Consider the following 26912-nt stretch of genomic DNA (forward strand, 5'->3'; position numbering starts at 1 on the left):
GGAGGGCAGTTAGGAGCAGGGGTCCCAGGAGGGGTAGTCAGGGGACAAGGAGCGGGGGGGGGAGTTTGGGAGTTCTGGAGGGGGCTGTCAGGGATGGGGAGAGGGATCGGAGCAGTCAGGGGACAGGGAGCAGAGGGGTTTAGATGGGTCGGGAGTTCTGGGGGGGGGCTGTCAGGGGGTGGGGAGTGGTTGGATGGGGCGTGGGACTCCCGGGGGTCTGTCTGGGGGTGGGGGTGGGGGTGTGGATAAGGGTTGGGGCAGTCAAGGGACAGGTAGGGGGTAGGGTCCTAGGGGGCAAATTAGGATGGGGGGAGGGTCTCAGGAGGGGGCAGTCAGGGAACAAGGAGCAGGGAGGCTTAGGTAGGGGGTGGAGTCCTGGGGGGCAGTTAGGGGCAGGGGTCCCAGGAGGGGGCAGTCAGGGGACAAGGAGCAGGGGGAGGGTTGGGGTTCTGAGGGGGGCGGGGAGTGGAAGGGGCGGGGCTAGGGCAGGACGGGGGCGGGGCTAGGGCAGGACGGGGGCGGGGCTCCTCCCGTCCTCTTTTTTCCGTGCTGAAATATGGTAACCCTAGAGTAGGTGAGCAGCCCTCAGTGGTGAAAGAACAGGTTAAGGACTATTTAGAAAAGCTGGACGTGCACAAGTCCATGGGACCGGATGCAATGCATCCGAGGATGCTGTGGGAGTTGGCTGATGTGATTGCCGAACAATTGGCCATTGTCTTTGAAAACTCGTGGCAAACAGGGGAGGTCCCGGACGATTGGAAAAAGGCAAATATAGTGCCCATCTTTAAAAAAGGGAAGAAGGAGAATCCGGGGAACTACAGACTGGTCAGCCTCACCTCAGTCCCTGAAAAATCATGGAGCAGGTCCTCAAGGAATCCATTTTGAAGCACTTGGAGGAAAGGAAGGTGATCAGAACAGTCAATATGAATTTACCAAGGGCAAGTCATGCCTGACCAACCTGATTGCCTTCTATGATGAGATAATTGGCTCTGTGGATATGGGGAAAGTGGTGGACGTGATATACCTTGACTCGCTTATTTTTAGTACATAATCAAAATATACAGTTAGAGTTTGGCCAAAAGCTGAACCTCTAATCCAAACCCCTTTTGAATTTTGTGGGAGGAGGGCTTATGTTTGAATTCTGGATCCAAAATTCAAATGGGCCTATTTTCTGGTTCTCTCAGAAACAGCGGATGCCACAACCTTTTCATTAGCTAAAATAATGGAAATCTTGAAAAATCAACTAATCTCGTGAGACTTCTGCCTTTTTGGTCTGAAATCTTGCATAGACTGCTCAGTAGTTTACAGCAGTCTAATAAACAATATTAATGCCTAGAGTGATCATCTGAACCCTAACCCCAGCCTATAACCTCCAGCAAATCTGAAGGTCTGGATACTGCCTCTTCAGCCAATTCCTAATTAGCACACTGTTCATGTACTACATATTTGTATTCTAACCTCATACTTATTTTTGTAACTGGACAGGATTTAATTAAAGATCTGAAGTCTGAACTAAGTGGAAACATGGAAGAACTGATATTAGCCTTGTTCATGCCACCTACCTATTATGATGCCTGGAGTTTACGTCATGCAATGAAGGTATAATTTTATCATGAATAAAACACTAAATTAGACACCTCCTATGTTACGGGACATGACAGTTTTGCAGTTTTAGTAATTTCTGACAAGTCCCAAATCTTTCAGACAGTTCTGAGTTTAGAGTCCTTGTAGGCCAGTAGAAAATCATAGCGGTGGAAACATTTCGAGCCTGTGGGTTTTGGAGGAGATTTAAGTAACATTTCTATCAGCATCCAAGTTCCTGTATTTATAGTTTCTAGCCTTCTAAACAGATTACCATTTAGCCTCAGCTGCAGAGTAGGAAACTTCCAAGGGGTCATATTAAAGAGCCAAGACCAATTAAAATTTAATGTGGGGAGTCAACACTTACACTTTCACTGCTGTTAGATCACTTCTCCTGACTGCACTGTTTGCTAGAACATCTGTTCACATAGTAGGTAAGTCAGGCTACAGTTAAAACTCCATGTCTTTTCATCAGCCCACCATTCTGAAATTTGAAAAAGTCCAAAACTCTTCTCGCTGTGAATAAAGAGAAATTAAAACTATTCTAATTAATTTGCAGTTGGTATTTTTAAACCTATTTCAGGTACTGACCATCTGGCAACACTAGTACCATTTTATTATTTTTAGAGTCACAAGTGAATTTCCATGCAAATCCATTATTTTCCTATATGCATGCAAAGATACAGAGTAGCTGTGAGTCAGCACTTTTTACATACACACACATTAAAAAATAGAACAAAATAAAACTGCATTAAGGGTAACAGTATCTTTCTCCAAGTGACTTCCCAAAGAACGTAAAAATGCTTTGTCATCTTTGAGAAATTCCATTTTTAACTCAAGTGAGCTGGTAGTAATAGTAGTAGTAATAATAATAAAAGTTAATATGTTAATGCTGTTTCCCCTCTAGCTCCACTACATTGGCTAGCACAGGGGTTGGCAACCTGCGGCACGCGTGCCAAAGGTGGCATGCGGGGTGATTTTTAGTGGCACACTGCTGCCAGCGGGGTCCCGGCCACCGGCCCCTCTCAGCCCGCGGCCGGCCTGGATTACGGAACCCCAGATCAGCAGCGGGATGAGCCGCTCAGCCCGCAGCCGGTCTGGGGTCCCGGCCGCCGTCCCCTTGCCAGCCGGGGTCCCGGCCGCCGGCCCCGCTCAGCCCACTGCCAGCCTGGATGGACGGAACCGGTCTGGCATGCGAAACCTTTTACTGGCATGCAAAACTTTAAATTAATGAAGACTTGGCACACCACTTCCCAAAGGTTGCCGACCTCTGGACTAGCACATTGTGGGCACTACTGGAAACTAGAACCCACATAGCCCAGCTATGAGTGAACAGTGGGTTGGCAGAAATAATTAAGTACATCATGTCTAAGAATGAATGGTAAAAATGTCAATTGTGTATACATAAAATGTTTTATACTGATGAGGTTTCAAAAGCTACAAATTTCTACAGAACATGGAGTATGATTCAATAAGACCTCCTTTAGGGCAGGTGTAAGAGACATCCTTGACTTACTCTTATTTATTCTACAGCAGGACCTACATATTCCAGTTAGATCAGACCCCATCCCCTCCATTGTGATAAGCTCCCTAAAAACAATAGGAGATGGCCCCTGCCCTGAAGAGCTTACAGTCTTTTTTTTTTTTTTTTTGAAAGGCAGAAGGATTATAAGGGTCGTGACAGAAAGGCCTGGTGCAGCACAATTTGCTGTATGATTTTTTTTGGTATATATTAAAAAGGGGCATATTAATGAAGCTCCCACTTATGCCAGATATAGAAGGAGAGGCTAAATTTGGATGGAGAACTACTTGTAAACTGAGCAGAATAGGACCCAGGTACACCTTCTGTTTCTAATACTGCTTTGATAAGTCATTACTTTGTTTCAAACTGCGTATTAGAAGGGAATTGTTAGTTTGCAATATAAAATAAGGTAGTCAAATTTTAGGACAAAAGTAACGGGATTAATCTGCAGCAAGGGGAAATTTAGGTTAGATATTAAGAAAAACCTTCCAACTTTAAGGATAGTTAAGCACTGGAATAGGCTTCTAAGGGAGGATGTGAAATCCCATCATTGGAGGGTTTTAAGAACAGATTAGACAAACAATTGTCAGGGTGGTATAGGTTTACTTGGTCCTGCCTCAGCACAGGGGGATGGGACTAGATTATGTCTCAAGGTCCCTTGCAGCCCTACATTTTTATGTTTAAGTATCTTTATTTCCTTTCTAAAATTTTCCTTTTCTCTAACTGGCTATGCCTCGGCTCATTGTTCATGCCCTGTTAGTAGTTTCTCAACGCTCCTAACTCAACAGTTGTCTAAAAAACAAAATAAAACAAATCCAACCCCATACCTTACATTTTGAGTAATGAGATCAGAGAGGATTTAGAATTTTCAGAAAGGAGGGACAGATGCTGCTCTTACAATTTAGATAATATTAAGAGTTTCAAAATGTAATAAATGACTGATTGTAACAGTTGGTTTTATAGTGTCACAGAAAATTGTAAAGAAGGGTAAGTGTGCTTTGTTGCAGCAATACTTTCTCTTTCTCTGCCTATAGGGAGCTGGCACTCAGGAGAGAGTGTTGATTGAGATTCTTTGTACAAGGACGAACCAGGAAATTCGAGACATAGTCAGGACTTACAAAACAGAATTTGGAAGAGACATTGAACAGGATATCAGAGCAGATACCTCAGGACACTTTGAACGATTACTTGTATCTATGTGCCAGGTGAGCCGTAGGGCATTTTTTTTTTTTGACAATGGTGAGTTTGTTGGTAAACCAAAGGTGTAAGGACCCCTTGCTGCATACATTTCATGCATTTATTACAGAACAGATTGGTGAGTGGAGTTATAGCTCCGTATCAGATGCTTACAGTAAACGAACACCGTTTTTAAAAAAAGTCACCTGTTTTTATAGCTTGAAGAAGAGTATGATTGAGAGATCATCAAAATGTGTATGCCTAATCAGAGCCAGCTTCTGTAAGACGTTATGTGGCACTGGTCTATGTCTTTATAGCAGAATGACAACATACGGTCTCGTCCTGTCTACCCAGGAATCCCTACTGAGTTGAGTGACCCAGTTACAGCACTGTAGCCACCCCAAAAAACGCATTTAAATCACAGTTTAGCCTTGCAGTCTAGATGGGAACACATGATGGTGTAACAGTGCTCCAGAACTATGCTGGAGCCCAGGGACTTTTACCATCATTCAAGAATGTGGTTCCAGGAGGGTGCAGTCCCTCTTACACTGTAAGACCAAACCATGGTTTAACACATAGTGGGAATCAAGTGCTGAAACCTGAGTCCCAGAAACCTGTATCCTAACAGAATAGATGTCTTAATATATAGAAGACTTGAGAGAATCCATGGGAGTATGCTAAGCAGGACATTCAGCTCAAAACTCACTTCCCCTCTTTTAGTTCCCCGCTCGTCTTTCCCTTCTCAGATCAAACTGTTCTATGCAGATAGTGCAGCTACCCTTGAACTCAGCTGGATCATGGAGCCTGCCTATAGTATGTCATGTATGTATGGGACTGTTATACCGTGCAGTTTTTCAGTGTTGTTAGCCTCAATATCCTATAAAAATAGATTTTAAACATGGTGAAGCACTACAAGTTATAAAATCTGGCATGCATCTGACCCCCCAATTGGCTGTAAACCAGGAGCCATGTTCTGTGGTAGCTTGTACTCTGAGCAGAGCTGCATTTTGTGGGAATTGAAAATGTGCGGAATGCATTCCCCCATTTGGTTGATGAAAGTGATGTTTCCCTTGTTTCATTTGTAGTTCCATAAAGTCTTAGATACTCTGATATCCTTCCCAACCTCTTCTGACTGTAAATGCCTTTCTTTTTGAGCCTAGCCATTTTACCGTTACTTAAACTTCCATGACATTTCTACTTCGATGTTCTCTCAAGTGTATCAACCCTTGAGAGCTGTGGCATTAATTACCACAAATATTTTCTGGGGATTTTTATTGCCTGCCTCTGTAAAGTCAAAAAGGCAAATTCCAGAGAAGCTTGCACCGATGACTTTTTATTATTTTGATGACAAGTATCAGAGGGGTAGCCGTGTTAGTCTGGATCTGTAAAAAGCAACAGAGAGTCCTGTGGCACCGGACTCTCTGTTATTATTTTGATATATCCAACACATTATGATAGCTAGTGGTCATCTGCACATTATATAACTTATATAGATGTTAGTTCATTTAAGGCATAAAAAAGTAGTTTGGAAAGAGCATCTTCAGAAATTACCTTTCCCTGGTACCACCACCACACTGTCTAAAATTAGATATTAATGTATGTCCTGTTGGTGCTAAAGTAAGCATCTTCTGTAGAAAATCTACCCTCAGATCTTTTCTCAGTCAGTCATTATGCTTCAGAGTCAACACCATACTTCGAAGAATGGGATCAGATCGTGCCTTTTATTGCTATTGTTTCAGGCTGCGTGGGTACTCAGTAAAACAGTGCATTAGTTTACTTTTGGAAGGTTCTTTGCAACCAGTAGAGCTAGAAACAAAAAAATTAAGTGAAAATTTAGCCCTTGTTTTCTGCTTAATTTAAGTATCAAGAAGCCACAGGGGCTAAAAACATGAGATAATTTCAACTTACAGAGCTGTTGATCCAGATGATTTAAGGTTTTTAAGTTGTGCTCTGCAGAGTAAGAGTTTCAGGCCATCTTTCTATGTTCAGCTTACAAGAAATCACTATAAATGGAAAGGCATGTTTTCAAACTGCTACTTAAAAGCACAGGTGTTAAGTTGATGAAGCAGGAAACTGACAACAGACTATGTATGTCTGTCCATAAGAGGCAGCTAGAAGGCATTTAATACCTACTTCCTTTCAGGATACAGTGAGTATATCTTGTCTTCCATTTCTAATAACTGAAGAGCCTGAAGTACTCTTGAATTCAGAATTCCAATATGTTGTAGCCTTGCTCCTTTTCAAAGAATTATTGTAGAACAGTCATGAGCTCACTATCTGAGTGGACAGAGATTTGTAGCACTTTCCATGCATCACAATATGCATACTTGGTACTTCTATAGGACTTTTCATCTGAGGATCTCAAAGCACTTTACAAATAATTAAGGCTCTCACCTCAGCAGCAAAGGTGAATAAAGGTAAGAATTATTCTAATTTTACAAAGGAGTACAAAAAAGATTCAGGGGTCACACAGCGTGTCTGTGGCAGAGCTGGGTGATAGGCTTGGAGTTCTGACTCCTAGTCCCCTCATTTAACTGGTGCACAATCCAATCCTGCCTCCAAAAACAAGTGAGGCTTATTGGGAAACAGCTGTCATAAGAGTCCTTTACCAATTCTAGTTTACTGTTTAATTTTCCAGTTTGAAGATGACAACCATTTGGCAAGGCTGTAAGATGTGTTAAGGAGCAGAAAATGTTGTATTACTGATTGAGCAGCTAATGTCTTCACTTGCAGGGCAATCGGGATGAGAATCAATCAGTGAACTACCAAAAAGCTCAGGAAGATGCTCAGCGCCTCTACCAAGCTGGTGAAGGGAAACTTGGAACTGACGAGTCTTGCTTTAACATGATTCTGGCAACTAGAAGTTTCCCCCAGCTAAAAGCTACAGTTGAAACATATTCTAAGGTAGAAATTTTTCTATTAAAGATTATGAACTAAGTTCAGCCCTGGGGTAAAAATAGGTGAAACGCCATTAACTTCAAATGAGTTTGGTCTGCATATGCCAGGACTGAATTTGGCTCCATTCCCACACGTTTAAAAAAACAAACCCTCCTAATCCCTTTAACTTTTATGTGCAGATTGCTAATCGTGATCTGTTAAGCAGCATTGGCCGGGAGTTTTCTGGAAATGTAGAAGATGGCTTGAAGACGATCGGTAAGAGACTTTTTTCTTTTTTTTAAAGAGGGTATTTATGACTAATTGGAGAGGTAAAGCTAGTAGGGCTCTCAATTAATCACAGTTAATACATGCAATTAATGCAAAACAAATGAACTAGATTTAAAAAGTCACGATTAATCACACAATAATAGAATACCAGTTTAAATGTATTATAAATATTTTGGGATGTTTTTCTACATTTTCAAATATATTGATTTCAATTACAATACAGAATATGAACTGTACAGTGCTCACTTTATATTACTTCTTGTTCAGCCAATTGCTAAGGCAAACAAATTTGTTTATATTTATGGGAGATAATGCTGCCTGCTTTTTATTTACAATGTCACCTGAAAGTGAGAACAGGCATTCGCATGGCACTGTTGTAGCCAGCGCTGCAAGGTATTTACATGCCAGATATGCTAAACATTTGTATGCCCCTTCATGCTTTGACTTCTAGGCTCTAAAGTTTTACATTGTTTTGTTTTTGAATGGAGTTATATAAAAAAAAAATAATTCTACATTTGTAAGTTGAACTTTCATAGTAAAGAGAATGCACTATAGTACACCTCTACCTCGATATAACGCTGTCCTCGGGAGCCAAAAAATCTTACCGCGTTATATCAAACTTGCTTTGCTCCACCGGAGTGCGCAGCCCCGCCCCCCCGGAGCACTGCTTTACCACGTTATATCCGGTCGCGTTATATCGGGGTAGAGGTGTACTTGTATGAGGTGAACTGAAAAATACTATTTTTTTTTACAGTGCAATTATTTGTAAACAAAATAAAGTGAGCAGTGTGCACTTAGTATTCTGTGTTGCAATTGAAATCAATATATTTGAAAATGTAGAAAAACATTAAAAAATATTTATAATACATTTAAATTGGTATTCTATTATTTAACAGTGGGATTAAAACTGCAATTAATCATGACTATTTTTTTATTCTCACGATTATTTTTTTAATCGTCTGACAGCCCTAAAAGCTAGATAAGAGACTATCCAACTCAGCAATCTATGAATTGTCATAAGTGTTTTGAAACTACTTGACTTATTCGCTTTCTATATTATTACCCCCAGAACTTGCCAAAATAGAAGTATTCTAAGTCCTGACTAAAAGTTGAACTTTTATTTTGATTATAATTCAAGTACAGTGAGCTCAATTTGAAACAAGCTGGCTTTCTCCAAACTAAATCCAATTAAGGCATATTTAACTCTTTTCAGTTTCCCTCATTCTGAATTAACTTTGTATCTTCATCGAACAGGTTTACTGAGCGTTGTGATACAAATTAACATTAAGTACAATGTTCAGATCTACTCTAAAAAAATTTTCTTAACAGAAGAATAAAGAGTTTTCAAGAGCAAGTGTTACTTTTAAATAGGTTTCAGAGTGGTAGCCGCGTTAGTCTGTATCAGCAAAAACAACAAGGAGTCCTTGTGGCACCTTAGAGACTAACAAATTTATTTGGGCATAAGCTTTCATGGGCTAGAACCCACTTCATCAGATGCATGAAGTGAAAAATACACTTCATGCATCTGATGAAGTGGGCTCTAGCCCACGAAAGCTTATGCCCAAATAGATTTGTTAGTCTCTAAGGTGCCACAAGGACTCCTTGTTGTTTTTACTTTTAAATAGAGCATTTATGGCTAAATTTGTTTTCAGAAACACTAAGGAAAGACAGGAAGGTGGGTCCCTCTGACCCAGATGACTCACTAGAGGTCCCTTCTGACATACTATACAAGTCTGGCTGGAATACCTATATTTTTCATTTAGAAGCTACTTGAGCTACAATAAAAATCTTAATTTAAGCATCACAAGTTCTATAGAAAATTGGAGCAAAAGTTTTCCTGTCATCTGATTAATTTCTTATTCTCACTGTTCAGAAAGCTAATGGACCAGGATTAGGGCCCTACCAAATTCAGGGTCCATTTTGGTGAATTTCACAGTAATAGGATTTTAAAATTAGTCAATTTCAAGGTAACTATGGGGGTCCTGACCCCAAAGGGGTTGTGTGTGTGTGTGTGTGTGGGGGGGGGTCACATGGGTATTGTAGGAGTGTTGTGGGATTGCCACCCTTACTTCTGTGCTGCTGCTGGCAGGGGCACTGCCTTCAGAGCTGGGCAGCTGGAGAGCAGTGGCTGCTGACCAGGCACCAACTCTAAAGCCAGCGCCACTGCCAGGAGCAGTACAGAAGTGAGGGTCACAGGGTAGAGGGGGTGGGTTTATACATCTGGGTTTTCCCAGCAGCCTCCCACCTGGCTCAGTTGTCCCAGCCAGCAGCCACAGAGCTTTCTGCAGCTGGGGGAGGTTCCAAGAGGTGGGTCTGACCCGGCTCTGGGCCTAGCCCCTGCAGAGGAAGAAGAGGATGTCATGTCCCTCCCCTCCCCAGCCTGGGCCGGGACTAGCAATGGGAACCCGGCCCACGGTAGGAGTCCCTGCATGGGGTGCCCCCAGCCCTGCCCCTCCTCTTCAACAGCCAGATTTCATAGTCTGTGACATATTTTTCTTGGCTGTGAATTTGGTTGGGCCCTAATCGTGGTCGATTTGAAAGAGTAACCATTAGCATCATTTATAATTTAGGGATTCCTGAAGTTTAGAAAACCCCTAACTACGAGAGCTTAATAATAAAAACAGTTTATGTCCTGACTCTCTACCTCTTAACAGTATATTGTAGAATCCATTCTTACTCTTAGGACACCACCCTACATAGGTGGTTGATACATTCTTCAACCATCCTTGATGTTGGTGCCACAAGATTGCTATGCAGAGCCCTTCTAAGCTCTGCCCCATTTGAAGCACTGTAAAAAGATCAATGCTTGTTGAGAGAACTTTTTTTCTTGAAATTGATTGTGACCTATTAATTAGCATTCTTATAATGTGATGTGGAAACCTATCCAATAGGAACTGAACAGAGACAAGTTTCACAGCCAGTGGATGGTGATAATTTTCAATTGGTACTTATGCTGTTGGAATTCTAGCTAAGAAGCTAGCAGTAAAAATCTTTGAATCCCAGTACCAATCACCCACCGGAAAGATTTGTTTTTTAAAATGAAGTATCCCCTTACATGATTTTTGTTATTGAATTAAGGCTTCTCTACTTGTCAAAAGTGCTGTCTTCATGGCTGAAATGAGTTATATAATGATGTGGCCAACTAGCAATGGTGGGGCTACTAACCTGTGTTCGAAGCTGTGTAAAAAGGTATCCACGCTTAGTGAAGCTTAAACACTTCTTGTGGCTATGAAATTATTTTACCAGTGACAATAAGGCCTAAGCTGAAAGATTCAGTAACAAAATAGTCACATTTCCAAACCTCAAAGAAATGTGATGAGATGCACAGAATAGAATTTAGCCAACACAAAAAAAATTGCTGAACTGTGACCAGCATGGGTCTGGCATGAGGAAGAATCACAAAGCAATAAGTGGAACTGTTTCAAAATACCATGTATACCATCTCCTAGATGAACTATTCAGATGGTTGTATTTGGCAGAATTAAATAGTGACTGGTGCAGTGTGCATTATTTGAAATAACCCAGTAACTACACTTTCTTGTAGTGCAATGTGCTCTAAATCGTCCGGCCTTTTTTGCTGAGAGACTTCACCATTCCATGAAAGGAGCTGGCACAGATGATTCTACACTTGTCAGAATTATAGTCACTCGCAGTGAGGTAAGAATCTTCCTCTTCCTTTCCAAAAAATGAGGAGGAAGCAGGAGTTTAAAAATTTTGGATGTACACCGCAGATGTAGTGAAAAATCAATGTACCCTAACCAGTTTTGCTCTCCTTGTCACCTATATGGAGCTGTCAGAATTAGTCTATGCAAATATAGTTCTTACTCTGAGAATCAGCTGAACAAATTCATTTGCAAATATTCACAAAGCAGTCTATGAAAGTAGATTTCAGCCTGTTCACAAGATATTCACCCAGGCTAGGTGCCGTTAACCTCCTGGAATCCATGGGTCCGTTTGCTATAAAGTTAGCAGCCAGGAAGCTGTTTTCTTCAATTAGTCTTCATTAACAGTGAAAGGGGACGAAAGAATGGTCTGAATATTTGGGAAGGAACCACTCCAGCTTGCAATTACCATATCCTTTGCCAGGGAATTGCTGCTCCATCCAGGGAAGAGAGAATATTTGAGTTCTAGGATCCTATAGAACTGCAGGGCTGAGCCTTTTCCTTCTCCTGGGGGGCATTCTGTGCCAAAATATTAATAATTCTGAACACAGCATATTAAAATTCTATAAATTTTGTCAAAACAACACTACATAATCATGCCAGTTTCAATTATTTTGGTAATTTATTTCAAAATACCTGTCTGACAGTAACAATACAGACAATACAATATAAAAATTCCCCTAGGAGTAGAAAATTAAAGAAACCCCTATGACAACCCAGTTCCTGTTTCTCTGCCCCACCCACACAGCCCAGCCGGGAGGCCAGATACCCACAACCCCTCTCCCTAGAGCCAGCCACTGTGCCCACCCAAGCCTCCTGCCCCCCATACCACAGAGCCCAGGGATCCAGAGGGAGAAACAGCCTGATGCTGGGATCTGGGCTTGCAGGGAGATTCCTACGCTCCGCTGCCTCCTTACTTCAGGGCATGCTGGGAACTGCAGCTGCTGGAGTTCCCTCTCCCTCGCCTTGTCTTCTATTTGTGAGCTGGGCTCTGCCAGGTCCAGCGACCCCTATTGGCGGCCAGCAGCACTGCAGCCTATTTCTGTGGGGGAAAGGAAATTCTGTGCACACAATGTTCACTTCTGCAAAATTCTGCATTGCGCACTGGTGCAGAATTCCCCTAGTACTTTTCCATTTATCATCAGTTTACCACTTCTATGTAAGTTCTTCGAAGTTTGGTTGGAGGAAATGATTGAGCTTGCTCATTTTCTTTTGTTGGTGGCTGCCTCCTTCCTCCTCATGGTTTCAAATATGGACTGTAGTTAAGGAGCTTACCTCACTGTTTCTGAATTTTACATTCTGAAGCAGAGGCTTCCCTACTTGTGGGGGTGGAGCTGGCACTCATGTGAGATGAGATGCTTTTTGATTCCTGTTATTTTTGTCTTTTGGAGAGGATTCTCCCTATCAGGAACCCCAGGCTGGCTGTTGAGATGTGGTGGGTTAACCCTGCATGTCTCATCCATTGATATGTAATTAGAGAGGAAAAGTTGGAGTATTTCACAGTAAGAGTCTGCTGCTTCTTGCTTTTTCAAAGTGACTTACCGATCTAGAAGCAGTGGGAAGGGACCCTGGTGTGCTTTTCCTGTTGAAGTGGACTGGAGAATTTGAAGAGAGGGCCTTTCAGTCTGTTTGCTCCCAGAGGCCGAAGCAGCCTTCTTCACCCATTTACAGAAGTATTGGCAATGGCAAGACTCCAAAGTGTCATCTAACCTCGGAACCTCTGGGAGGGTCAGGAGGCTGGGTGCAGCTTTGACAGATCCTGAGAGGGTGTCATGCATAGAGAGCATCTCTTTCCTTTTTGCTTGCATTGTCTGGGCTGCTATGGGGTACAGGGAATGAATGGATGTTTTGTCTGGGTTCACTGCAAGTGGACTCTTACCCTACTACTGAATTATCCCATACTGGACACTGATTGATTGTTGAGTGTTTTATGCTTATCTTTTTCTTTTGACACAGATTGATCTTGTACAGATCAAGCAGCTGTTCACGCAGATGTACCAGAAGACTTTGGCTACAATGATATCAAGTGACACAAGTGGTGACTACAGGAAGTTGCTGCTGGCAATCGTTGGTCAATAGAAAAGATTTACATTTTAACACAGTGAAGGACATGTAACGAGCTTATTAGGGAGACAAATAACTAGCCTTGCATGTAACAAAGAATGATTTTCAATATTGCATAACCAAATATGCCTTCTTAATTATGAATGATTTAAGAGTTTTTATTTTGCACATATAGTTGCCTTAATTTAGAGCACATTTATACTTTACTATCTAAAAATAAGATGTATCTACTGTCATTTACCTGAAGTGTCAGACTCATTTTTGACCCACAGAAAATACAACTGAGATGCCACGTTAAATTACTTCCTTCAAACAGCCATTATAGTACAAAGATTCTGCAGCCCTTGCTCATCTGAGTAGTTCCACTGACTTCAATGGCACTTCTTGAAAGGTCTGTAGGGATTAAACCCTTTCATTAAAACAGTCCTGGGACGCTTGTCTCAACAGAATCTTTAGTACTAAATTGCTTAGCCAATTATTCAAAAGAGCAACATAGCTGATCTCAACACCACCTTGACATTTTAGGTTTCAGAGTGGTAGCCGTGTTGGTCTGTATCAGCAAAAAGAACAGGAGTACTTGTGGCACCTTAGAGACTAACAAATTTATTTGAGCATAAGCTTTCATGGGCTAAAACCCACTTCATCAGATGCATGCAGTGGAAAATACAGTAGGAAGATATATATACACAGAGGACATGAAAAAATGCGTGTTGCCATACTAACTATAACGAGAGTAATCAGTTAAGGTGGGCTATTATCAGCAGGAGAAAAAAAACTTTATCACTACAAATCAGGATGGCCCATTTCCAACAGTTGACCAGAAGGTGTGAGTAACAGTAGGGGGGAAAATTAGCATGGGGAAATAGGCTTGAATAAAGACTGGGAGTGGATGAGTCATTACACAAAGTAAAACCTAATTTAATGGTGTCCAGTTTGCAAATTAATTCCAATTCTGCAGTTTCTCGTTGGAGTCTAGTTTTGAAGTTTTTTTGTTGGAGTATTGCAACTTTGAGGTCTGTAATTGTGTGACCAGGGAGATTGAAGTGTTCTCCGACTGGTTTTTGAATGTTATAATTCTTGATGTCTGATTTGTGTCCATTTATTCTTTTGCATAGCGACTGTCCGGTTTGGCCAATGTACATGGCAGAGGGGCATTGCTGGCACATGATGGCATATATCACCTTGGTAGATGTGCAGGTGAACGAGCCTCTGATAGTGTGGCTGATGTCATTAGGTCCTATGATGGTATCCCCTGAATAGATATGTGGACAGAGTTGGTAACAGGCTTTGTTGCAAGGATAGGTTCCTGGGTTAGTGGTTGCTGGTGAATATTTGCTTCAGGTTGGGGGCTGTCTGTAAGTGAGGACTGGCCTGTCTCCCAAGATCTGTGAGAGTAAGGGATTGTCCTTCAAGATAGGTTGTAGATTCTTGATGATGCACTGGAGAGGTTTTAGTTGGGGGCTGAAGGTGATGGCTAGTGGCGTTCTGTTACATTTTAGGGTGACAAAACACAGTGCATCATAACCCCTCCTAAAACCAATAGACGTCTATACAAATTAAAACAAGGCTAGGATAGATTCATAGATTCTAGGACTGGAAGGGACCTCGAGAGGTCATCGAGTCCAGTCCCCTGATCTCATGGGAGGACCAAATACTGTCTAGACCATCCCTGATAGACATTTATCTAACCTACTCTTAAATATCTCCAGAGATGGAGATTCCACAACCTCCCTAGGCAGTTTATTCCAGTGTTTAACCACCCTGACAGTTAGGAACTTTTTCCTAATGTCCAACCTAAACCTCCCTTGCTGCAGTTTAAACCCATTGCTTCTTGTTCTATCCTTAGAGGCTAAGGTGAACAAGTTTTCTCCCTCCTCCTTATGACACCCTTTTAGATACCTGAAAACTGCTATCATGTCCCCTTCTCAGTCTTTTCTTTTCCAAACTAAACAAACCCAATTCTTTCAGCCTTCCTTCATAGGTCATGTTCTCAAGACCGTTAATCATTCTTGTTGCTCTTCTCTGGACCCTCTCCAATTTCTCCACATCTTCCTTGAAATGCGGTGCCCAGAACTGGACACAACACTCCAGTTGAGGCCTAACCAGCGCAGAGTAGAGCGGAAGAATGACTGCTCGTGTCTTGCTCACTACACACCTGTTAATGCATCCCAGAATCACATTTGCTTTTTTTGCAACAGCATCACACTGTTGACTCATATTTAGCTTGTGGTCAACTATAACCCCTAGATCCCTTTCTGCCGTACTCCTTCCTAGACAGTCTCTTCCCATTCTGTATGTGTGAAACTGATTGTTCCTTCCTAGGAGAGGTGGGCTACTTCAGGTTATTTCTGTTACAGAACCAGTTTCCATGACAATGGTAAAAAAATATGACCTGATTGAGTCCAAGTATTAATGGTTTAAGTGTGTGCACAGCAAATATTGTAGAGTGGAAGTAATCAGAAATGGGCTAATATTGCTGGCCTGCCTGAATGAGTCATGATAGTGTTTGGCCTGGAATGACAAGTGCACTCTGTAACCTAATTTTATGGTGCCAAATGAAAAATAAAGGGACTTATGTGGGGCCGCATGGGGAGCGGATAAAGCACACGACCAATGTGGTTGCAAGCTGAACTCTGTTTATTACAAGCTTTCTTTATAATCCTTCTTGCTGAACTCTCTGTTTATTACAAGCTTTCTTTTATAGTCTTTCTTAACATTGCATAACACAATTAGGCTATAATTACACATCTACCCATTGGACAAGAAGGAGAGTCATGTGTTTATCACATGTATAGCCCCACACCGATTGGTTCAGATGTTCCTTACATAAGGCCTCATCTTATATAACCACCAGGGGGCCTTACATAAGGCCATGATTTATTACCTTGCAAGTGTCCCATCGTGACCCTTACCCTCTCATGGAATTTTACATCCCCACAGACTTATTGATGAGATCTTCCCAAATCTAATTTACTCAGATGAATGAATATTTATGTGGTAAATGACTGGACAGGCTATTTTAAAAAGCCATTATTGGGTAGCCTTAAACAAATGTAAAACACTGCAAGGGAATGTTTAAACTCAAAGCTGTGTACTAAAAGGCGAACTATACTTCCTTTTGCATGGCCAGACCCATGGAATGCTCAAAGTAGAATCATTAGCATAAATGGTAGGAAGAAAATCTGAAGGTCTTAGTAACATGGAAAAATGTTAAGTGATTTAACTTGACAGTTCCCCTTAAAAGTGTGCAGACACCAACTTGTGGAAAAGGGTTCGCATGTGAGACTTTTTGGGAAACCTAGAGTTGGTCTACACTACAGCCATCCTCCCACCGATATAAGTGCCCTACTACACCACCACGAGAGACGTAAGGCTTATGGCAGTGTAGTTGGGGACAAGGCAGTATTTGTGTAGACACTGTGTTCCTTACATCCGCTGTCTTGTCAATTTCATGTTTCCTGCCATGTAATTGACAAGAAAGCTTCACCCCTCCGCCCCCCTGGAGCTGGGGCAAGAAGTCCAGGGGGCGAGAAGCCTGAGGGGCCTCCTGCTTGCCAGGAGCTGGGCAGCCTTGACAATTTCATGGCTTGGGGAGCAGGCATGAGAAGCCCAGGCCAGCTTCCCCCTCACTCCTGGCAGAGCGACCAGGCTCTCAGCTCCCCACACTGCCTCTCTTAGGTGGGTGAAAGTGTTCCTGGTGAGGATGCACACCACCGCAGTATGTTGACCTAGGTTTCTTTGTAGACATACCCCTAGTTTAAGGTGGGTCAGTTACAGCCAGCTGTTGCTGATGAATAAGCTGCTCCTGTACAACACATAAAACATTCAACTCCTTCTGAATTCAGTGGAGGCCAACAGTGCTCAGCACCCTTGCAGGCTTGTGATTGCACCGATCCTGGTGCCTCTGGTTTTGTCCTGGGTTTGTCCAACACAGCGAGAGAAGGCTGGTGGGATAGGGCCACCTGCATAATAGGTATGCCCCAAGTGTTCCAATAAGGCCATTGTATCGGCCACTAGCCTTGCTGCCAGGTCGGCATCGCCGCAGCACATGCACTCTGCGGAGCCCAATTGAACTGCTGTCTAGGCAAGGGGTTGAACTACTTCTCCAAGCCGCAGAAGTCCTCGTCCTCCGGTGACCAGGGCGGGGCCATCAAAGCCTGGGTCTGGCAGCTAACCATCTCCGCAGGTGACCGGTGCCAGGAACGGTCCAACCAGTGCTGGGAGCATGGAGAGTGGCACCGTGTTGGGGAGCATCCCTGAGGTCTCGGCAACAGTGACTGACGGTGCGACGACGACCGTTGCTGACTGTGGAGCGATCGTCTTTTTCCTGTCATGACCGTGAAGGGCAAGCTCCAGCGCGAAGGCGGAGACCGGAAGCGCGGTGCATATTGGTGAGCCAGAGACCTGGGCCAATGTGGAGACCAAGGACGTGGCGATCTAGGGCTCTGCCTTGATTCTGGAGATTGGCGGCGCTCTCTTGACTTATGCGAGGCCTTTCCGGCAGGCTTGCCTTCACAGCGAGCCTTAGCCGGTTCCAATGCCGCATGCGGGGCCAGTTGCGGCAGGAGCGCCAAGAGAGCTCCAATTAAAAGAAAAATAGCCACACCTGGCTGGAGACATTCCACTAGAGATCTAGTTAAGTGAGACATTTTCGTGGCTCAATATACTTACAAGGCAACAGCGACTTTTACAGAGAAGCCTTGAAATGGACTTTTGTTAATGAAAATAATATAAATGAGTAAACAGTAATTTTGGATGATGGGGTTACATACACACACCACTAGAATTTACAGTATAGCATAAATGAGGATTCAGTTTCCAGTTCAGATCACTAGATGACAGCAAGTCTTTTCACAGATCTGAAAAAACAACTGCTTGGAAGTCTGCCATAAAGTGGTAGACGATGGCCCATTACCATAACACATGCTAAACATTTTGGGCCTTATTCTCAGTTACACTAAAGCCCCCTTACGGTACTCATAATGGGCAGCAATAGCCTCTGAGAATACAACCCATCCCCAGCCAGTGTAAAAATGGCACGCGGACTCTGCACCAGCCCCTCCGCTCCAGTGTAGGAGAAGGATTGGACATGTGGCTAGAACGTACTAGACTACAGCTATTGTTCATTTCCCAGGCCCGTAACTAGATTATGAACAGCCCTGAGACTGCTCTAACTTACACTGAGGTCCAGGTAGGTCTCTATACAGCCAAATACAGGGAACATAAAAGCGACAGCCATCCCTGCTCCAAGCACAGGAATGGAACAGACAACCAGTGGATACTGCAAGCAGTAAGCTAAAGGAGATGAGAGCTTACATTACAGTGGTGAGGGCTACTGGATAGAGCACTAGACTGGGCATGGAAACCTGGGTTCAATTACTGGCTCTGCCACAGGCCTGCTGGGTGACCTTGGGCAAGTCACTTTCCTGTCTGTGAAACAGGGATACTTAGCATCTTTGTAAACGGCTTTGAGATCTACTGATGAAAGGGACCATATAAGAGCTAGAGATTATTATTAATAACCAACAACTATCAGCAACTAGGACAAATCCAACTAGTAATGTTTGATGAATCAGTGACCAGACGGCTCAGCAAATTTAGGGCACTGCTATGCTTCTTACAGAACAGCATTTAACAATTTTGGCCCTAGCCATTTTAGCTGGTTCTAGGCTAACGAGATGTAATATTTAAGGCACTAAGCAACAAAGGTCTTATTGATTTTCTGTTCATAGTTACAACCTTCAAAACAAATTGGTAACTTTTCTAAAACTGAGCGAGATCTTCAGAACTCATCTCATGTCCAGTGAGAGAGAGTTTCTCTGCGGTAACCATCAGAGGTCAGGCCACAACACTAGTAAAGGAACAGGCTCGTTAACATGAAACTCCAAATCTCTAGAATAAACTCAGTGGAATGTCTTTTTAACTGATTCTTGATTATTGGGTTTGATTGTTAAGGATTCCTGGTGGAGTGCATGTGTGAGAGATTTATAGGACATTAATAGTTAGGTTTTAATTCTTTGTTTCTGACGGGAGAAAAGTTTAAGTTGTAAGTTTAAGTATCCAGGAAGCATTGTAATTCGGAAGGTGCTTGTGACAGGGTGTATCTATCCCACACTGGCTCTATAGGGGTTAACTGTGCATTGCAGGCTGAGGAAGCCCCACCCCTCCACCCCTGCTGGGCATGCTCAGCATGGAGACAGGGTGTAAAGGGAAGCAGCCTAGCTCACTTGGGCTGGACTGCCGAGGACAAAGGATGTGTATTGCAAGCTTCCTCTAGAGAGCTACGGGAGCACCAATCCCCAGAGGCCAGGCACCCCGAACCCCAGGCAGACCCCGGACTGCCTGCGGAGACGTGGAAGGGAACTGAGCTGACAGAGATCTCGCCAGCCAACAACCCCAGGGACCCAGAGGACTGCAGCACTGAAAGACCGGGTAGGAAGTGACTCATGGGAAATAGGACCAGGAAACCCGTCAGCGTGTTTTGGCTGGATCCTCGCTGATCCAGTGGTGGAACCATCCACCGCTGTTAGGGCCCTGGGCTGGGACCGGTGGAGTAGGGTGGGCCCAGGTCCCCCTACCCCGTAGTGCCACCCCACCCCTGCGGGGGACAGCCTCCCTACCTAAGGCCAAAAGGCCTGCGTTTGCCTGAGGGCCTGAGCTAGCCAGACTGTTTGGTGCTCCACCCTGCTGGAGGGCCTGTGACCCTGCGTAGTAGTTCAGTCTGCTCTGACTGTTAGGTCATGCTGCCCTGTGAGCAAGAGTAGCCCAAAGAACACTGATTGCTAGGTCACGCGCTCTGAAAGCAAGGGTAGCCCAAAGGATTCTGACCACTAGGCTGCACTCTCCTGTTTTGTGGGTTAGGCCATCAGATATAGCAGCCAAGGCATAACACCGCATCGATAGTACACATGACATCTAAATTTTTCTACATCAGCATCTTGGATGCACAATTAGAGAAGAGCTGGCAATCCACTTTCAGGATTTCTGTATGTTCTGGATTCAGAGTCTTATGATCAATTAAACTCTGCAAAGGGAAGATAAGATTTTCATCAAAATGTCATTTGCAATTATTCCCTTAACTGGAGTTGTGTGTGGCTCCTGCAAAAAGGTGGTAGTTTCTCCCTCTCCGAGAATCAAGACAGAACAGTCTCAGGTATAAGAGCATCATGAACATTTAATTAAGGCAGAAAAGTCTTTGCTAAAGATGTCAACTCATGCTTGATCTCAATGTTGGGGCTTCAAGATCTGTGGCTTTTTAAATTTAATTGGCATTGATGTGTATGTCCTCTCCTGAACTATGGGCATCATGCATGCTTTTACTGCATGAGGGTTAACTCTTCTACCTTCTCCTTTTGCATTATTAGAGAAGTTCGCAGTACAGTGAGATAAGACTGAGTTGGAATGTGATTTCTCAGAAAAGATTTCACATATCCCCTATACCTTCAGTAGAATGAGCTGAAGGGACAGTTCCTACCCTCTGGAAACTTATTTTCCCTAATTTGTTAGGTTCAGGCTATATATTAACTTTGGAGAACTGCTCTGAGACACAAGGACAGAGTTAGGTGTATTCCTAGAACTAGGTGTTTCTCAGGAGTAGACAGTAACATGCAGCCTCGCTCTGCTTGATTGAACAGGCTTTTCAAACCCACTCTCTCAATGTTTAAGCACCACCACACACTGAAATTCAGCTTTGTTTTATTCACACCTGTTCTACAGCAGTCTGGCAATAGATAGCACTTAGACAGGGCCAAATCTGGATGCTTTCTGGAAGCAGGGGCAGTAATGTGACAGGTATGTGGATAAACACATTTAGAAACTGACAAAGCTGAACACTCACATTGACAAATCAGAAGGATTTCCTGCTGAAATGTGACTGGATGGTGCTAGAGTTCAGATTTTCATCCCCAAAATAAGCAGGAGGGCATCAAAAACAAACAAAAAACCTCATCCTGAAGATCAAATGTATGGAGATGACAAGAGAGACAAGGTGGGTGAGGTAATATCTTTCACTGGACCAACTTCTGTCGGTGACAGACAAGCTTTCCAGCTTACAAAGAGCTCTTCTTCAGGCCTGGGAAATGTACTCAAGAGTATGTCTACATAGGCATAAAAAAAAAAAAAACTGTGGATGGCCTGAATCAGCTGACTCTCAGGCCACAGGGCTGATAAATTGCTGTGTAGACATTCGGGCTCACACTGGGGGGGGCTTGTTAGTGGGTTACAGATTGTTGTAACAAGCCATAAATCCAGTCTCTATTCAGTCCATGATTTTTAGTGTCTAGTGAAGTTATGAATTTAAGTTATGAAATATGTGTTAACTACTTATGCTAAACAATCTGCTCCACCGTCTATTTAGCTGTGACACTCTGAGTACGTTTCCTAGACCTGAAGAAGAGCTATGTGTAACTCAAAAGCTTGTCTCTCTCACCAACAGAAGTTGGTCCAATAAAAGATATTATCTCACTGTGAGGAAGTGGGGATTTCCCCTTTTTGTGTTGTATGTGAGTCTTACTGTTTAGCCTATGTGAGCTTTACTGTTTTGCATGAATACTGTGTGCCGCACCAATACCTCGGTGATGGGAATAGGGGTGTGTGACTTTGGCTGAGACCCTCTGGGGCAGGTGAGGCTGCCCCAGCTGCCTGCATGTATGCTATGACCAGTGCCCTTCGTAACCTGAGACCTAGTAGGGGGATGCAACCAGGTGACGACCAGGTAACTCTTTGCCCTGGAAGTGAGACAAAGACAAGGAGGAGGAGCAATGGGGATATCTGAGGTCGGGTCACTGGAAGCTGGCAGACTGCTTGGGGGGGACTGGAAGAGGGGGAGTCCAGGGCTTTTGGCCCAGGACTCCCCAAGGTGGACTTGGCTGAAAGTCACTGATTTCTGTGCTAACAAGTTTTGTTCTACTCTGTGTTCCTGTCAAATAATAAACTTCTGTTTTACTGGCTGGCTGAGAGTCACTGACTGTGGAGTTGAGGGGCAGGGCCCTCTGCCTTCCCCAGGAAACCCGCCAGGGCGGACTTGCTGCGAGAAGCACATGGTGTGGAAGGGAATGCCGAATGTTCCAAGGTCAGACCCAAGAAGGTCGAAGCTGTGTAAGCTTCTTGTCCTGGCGACAGTATGCTCAGAGAGAGGAGGCTCCCCAGACTCCTGGCTGGCTTCATAGGGAGTAGTTCCAGAGCATTGACCCGGTGACTCTGACACTCACCCACCTTGTCTAATATCCTGGGACCAACATGGCTACAACAACACTGCATACAACAATAGAGATGACAATGCATCCACTGAGAGATGTTTAATGCATCTGACTGGGACACTATTGGGAGTATACACAGCTCAGAGTATTCAGTCTCAGGCATATTCAGGAGTTGCTCCTTTATCTGCCTTTTACTGGAAGAATGTTTTTCAGAGATAAGATGGAGGACATCTTCATTTATGTGAAAGGATTACCTTCTTAAAAACCAGTTACCCACCCAGAGGCAGATTTCTCTGCCTAAAGGTGTTCTGGTAAAGTAGTGATCCACAGAGCAAGTTGAGATTCAGGCAAAAACAATCTCAATAAAGCAGTGGTTCCCAAACTTTAACAACCTGTGAACCTCTTTCACGAAAATGTCAAGTCTCGCGAACCCCCTCCTAAAAATGAATATTTCCAGGGATTATCTCCTTTACCGGAGTATAAATTATAAAAGCAGTGATCTTGGAAATACACAATTTGTTTTTATGACATGATTATTACACACTATTTATTATTATTATTAATCATTGCAGTATTTTTATTACATTATGAAAACGGCAACACTCTTCCAAGATCTCACTTTCGTAGGTTGCATCACTTTGAATAAGCCTGTTATAAGACAAGGTTCCTATGTTTCATCAAAGAGTATCAGATGTGAAACAGCAGGAAAGTATTTAAGAAGTCAACTCAAAGAGTTCCTCCTACACAAGCATTCAGGTCTTGAGCAGTCCAGGCAAACAACGCAGTTACAACAAAGCTTAAACTTGTTCTTCATAATAATTTTAAAAACAACATTAGCTGCCTATTTCATTTTAAAAACAGCAAAAAATATCCACCTCCCTTTCCATTTCTTATAAGGAGTCTTGAAGTTTAAATCTCCTCAGTGTGATAGATAGGCTTGCTTTGATCTGCTTAGCTCTTGGAAATCCAGGGGCTCTGGGCTGCTGGCCCGATGCTGCCCAGGATTTTTAGGGACAGCTCTGTCCGCCATTAGGGATTTCTTTCCCAAGAACCCCCTGTAACATTTCGCAAACCCCCAGGCGTTCACGAACCCCAGTTTGGGAATCTCTGCAATAAAGCATATCTATTTTTAACAGGCTTTTAAGATTTTCAAATTACATTAGGCTTTGGTGTTGCTCGCCACACATGCTGGGATCACCCGAAGCCTGGGGATTGTATTCACAGAGTATGAGGTTTTAATTGTATTATATTTCGCGCATGTGTGGAATACTACCTTATCAAAACTGGTCACAGAGAACCAATCAGTTAAAGACAATTGGCTGAGGATTGGTGGATTTTTCCAATTCACACCATCAAAAAGGCAGCACTGGCAGACCATCGTCTAGGTTAAATTTTTATACCTAGGCCCCTACCAAATTCACGGCCATGAAAAATGCGTCACAGACCATGAAATCTGGTGTCCCTCCCTCCCTCCATGAAATCTGGTCTTTTGTGTGCTTTTACCCTATACTATATACAGATTTCATGGCAGGACACCAGCGTTTCTCAAATTGGGGGTCTTGACCCAAAAGGGAGTTGCAGGGGGAGTGTCACAAGGTTATTTTAGAGGGGTCATGGTATTGCCACTCTTACTTCTGCTCTGCCTTCAGAGCTTGGCGACACAGGGGCTGTTGGCCAGGCGCCCAGCCCTGAAGGCAGCGTCCTGCCAGCAGCAGCACAGAAGTACGGGTGGCAATACCATACCATGCCATCCTTACTTCTGCCACCAGCAGCAGTGCACCGGCTCTGCCTTCAGAGCTGGGCTCCTGGCCAGCAACCACCGCTCTCTAGCTGCCCAGCTCTGAAGACAGCGCCACTGCCAGCAGCACAGAAGTAAGGGTAGCAGTACTGCAACCCCTCCTACAATAACCTTGTGCCCCTTCCCCACACACAACTCCTTTTTGGGTCAGGATCCCTACAATTACATGATGAAATTTAAGATTTAAATAGCTGAAATCATGAAATTTATGATTTTTAAAATCCTATGACCATGAAATTGACAGGCCCCTATTTATACGTTTATGATACTGGTGCAAATTTTGCTCTGTCCCAGTGTCACATATCAGAGACTACATAGCCCATGAATTATGTCTACTGATAACACTTACCTTTGTCAGTCACTTGGTCTTCTGTGTTCAGATTGTTCATCACTATTTCCAGTTAAACTGCATCTAAAATAAATAAAGTAAAACCAGAATAGGTTTATAGTTCAGAATATACTATAGTCTTTTTTAGTAGATTTTCTCATTTACCTTCAACCAAAACAGACTAGCAAGATTCAACCTTACCATATTATCAACTATTGACTCTCAAGCCACCTTACTTGACATCACAAATGGTCATTCACAACCATTGAGCAAATACAAAAGGCATCAATAATGAACAGCTTTTTAAAAAAAACTTGAGTGAACCCTAATATTGACCTTCCTTGTAGGTTTGTACAAATCATCATTGGATGTCAAATTTAATGTCGAGAAAAATTCTGAAGTATTTTATTTGCAAGAACTCGCTAAACGAAAATTAGCAAAATAAATGGAAGCAGAAATTCAAGATGACAATTTAAGCTTCAATTATATTGCTTTAAAGCTGAACTAAGTGACCATTTACACTATATCCATTTTTCTGCCAATTTAAAACGATTTAGAAAAATACTATTCAAAATAATAAAACAAAAACACGATGTTAGAAGCAGCAGCCCATGCACAAAATTTATTGTGTGCTACTGTTTATAAAATACTTGAATATTTCAGAACATGCATAAAATTTTCAACTTAGATAGGGGTTTCTAGAGATTGTACTTTATGGCAAACAAAAAGGGAGATGAACTCTAGTGACTTAAGTTTCAAGTTGTGTTCCAGGGGATGAGAAAGGTAGGTAGCAAATGTCAAAATATATAACAAAGTACAGTGGCAAACAGTACAGTTCATTATTTGTGAACAAATCAGCATATGGTTTCAATTTTTAGTTTAACCAAGCAGTCCTGTAGCTAAAAAAACATGCAGTCTCGATTTTACACTTTCACTAATGCCTTAACAACTGAACAGAACAATTGCTTATGTACTGCATAAATATTTCAATAACATTTTCAGTTTCCTTTACAGAATTAAGAAAAATAATAAAAAGCTTGCAGCTATTCAGCCTGCCCAGTGATTATTAGCTATTTAAGCATCTTTAATACTCACAATAAAGTAAAAGTACCCATAACATCTATATAACCTATAGATGTTGTTCCTGTACATCAGAGGTCTATATATTAAATATTTGCAAAATGAAAACATGCATACACGAAATACAATGCCAAGCTTTACAGACTTGATATGAATCAAAATGTACTTTAACATAATGTACAAAGTTCAATTAAAAGTACCTTAAAATTAACAATTGCATTATTTTTCAGACTTCTAAAATTTATTTATATATATTTTAAATTCAAGGTGTGGGGAGAGTCTCAAAAGCTGGGCATAAAAGTTTCTACATTAAATACTTTAAAATCTGTGTTCAAGTAATAAACATTCCTACATAGAAATCTTCTGATAAGCTTTAACTAAAAAATACAGTGAATATAATACAGAATTAGCAACATCTAAGGAGTACACCTGAGGTCAGCATTTTACAGAATGACCAACTGAGATTTTTGGCATTTTTTCCATTTATTTAACATACAGTTTTTGCAGCCTCAGATTTTTTAAAGACTATTCTAATCTATGTTTTTAAAGACACTTCATGAAACCAATATCCATTAATAAATAGTAGCTCTTAGGGTTGTATTTGAAAGTCTGATTGAAAAACAAACAAACAAACAAACTAGCTCTGCTGAAAAGAAAATCCCATTTTGTAAACTTAAAGTGTTGACTATGATAAGCATAAAATGCTAGTCTAGATGTGCTTTACTGATAACAGCCCAACCATTTCCCCATAGCTCTCCTCAATATTCAGCCAGCAATGTTGGAATTTCTGTAAATATATGAAGCATGCTCACAGATGTTCCGTCATCACGTATAGAGAGGGGCTGTTGCCTCAAAAGCATGATGGTTTGTCTTCAGCGGGATCAAGTTACGTTTTCCACATCATATTAAGAAGTCAATTTGACTGATTGATCCCCTGGCTATTTCATCTGTTGTCATGTCAAAAAGCAGTAATCTAGGAATTCTCAGGCAAGACATACGAGTAAAACCAGAAGTTGGTGTGGTCACTGTACATTGTTGTTGCCAGTTCCATTGTTTCCATTGGCATTTGTTGTGTTTACAGAATTAATACCATCTTGCTGAAGAGCATCTTTTCTTGGTGGCATTCTCTCATTGATCCTATCCAAACCTTTTGCTTCTTCAAAACTGCAGATTTTATGTTGCGGAGAAAATCCTCGTATTGCTTAACAAAATGCAAATTTCATAGGTCAGTAACAGAAAAATAAGTTGAAAGTATATACTTTTTCTAATAAAATGATTTTAAAAGACAGCTAAGAAATTAGCCAAAGGAACTTTTATGGCTCTACAACTGAATTAGTAA

General features: G+C 42.4%; 2 protein-coding genes across 6 annotated transcripts in view; one reads left to right on the forward strand and one right to left on the reverse strand.

Annotated features, from left to right (window-relative positions):
- Positions 1-13487, forward strand: part of ANXA7 (annexin A7) — a 53402-nt gene extending 39915 nt beyond the window's left edge. For both annotated transcript variants that reach the window (XM_024218767.2, XM_024218766.3), the window contains exons 8-13: positions 1486-1599; positions 4138-4308; positions 7013-7183; positions 7357-7432; positions 10989-11101; positions 13063-13487. In XM_024218767.2, the coding sequence (XP_024074535.1) occupies positions 1486-1599; positions 4138-4308; positions 7013-7183; positions 7357-7432; positions 10989-11101; positions 13063-13185 (768 nt within the window). In that variant the 3' untranslated portion in view covers positions 13186-13487. The remainder of the gene's footprint in view (positions 1-1485; positions 1600-4137; positions 4309-7012; positions 7184-7356; positions 7433-10988; positions 11102-13062) is intronic.
- PPP3CB (protein phosphatase 3 catalytic subunit beta) overlaps positions 1-26912 on the reverse strand; it is a 112864-nt gene that overhangs the window by 11347 nt on the left and 74605 nt on the right. For 2 of the 4 annotated variants that reach the window (XM_024218764.1, XM_024218763.1), the window contains exon 13: positions 25557-26774. In XM_024218764.1, the coding sequence (XP_024074532.1) occupies positions 26596-26774 (179 nt within the window). In that variant the 3' untranslated portion in view covers positions 25557-26595. Of the gene's footprint in view, positions 1-16117; positions 17803-24514; positions 24578-25556; positions 26775-26912 lie in introns of those variants that run through there. The other 2 variants (XR_002909150.1, XR_003370095.2) reach the window with 2 other exon arrangements.

The sequence above is a fragment of the Terrapene carolina genome, unplaced genomic scaffold (assembly GCF_002925995.2).
Source record: "Terrapene carolina triunguis isolate 2854851 unplaced genomic scaffold, T_m_triunguis-2.0 Scaffold310, whole genome shotgun sequence".
Taxonomy (NCBI): Eukaryota; Metazoa; Chordata; order Testudines; family Emydidae; genus Terrapene; species Terrapene triunguis.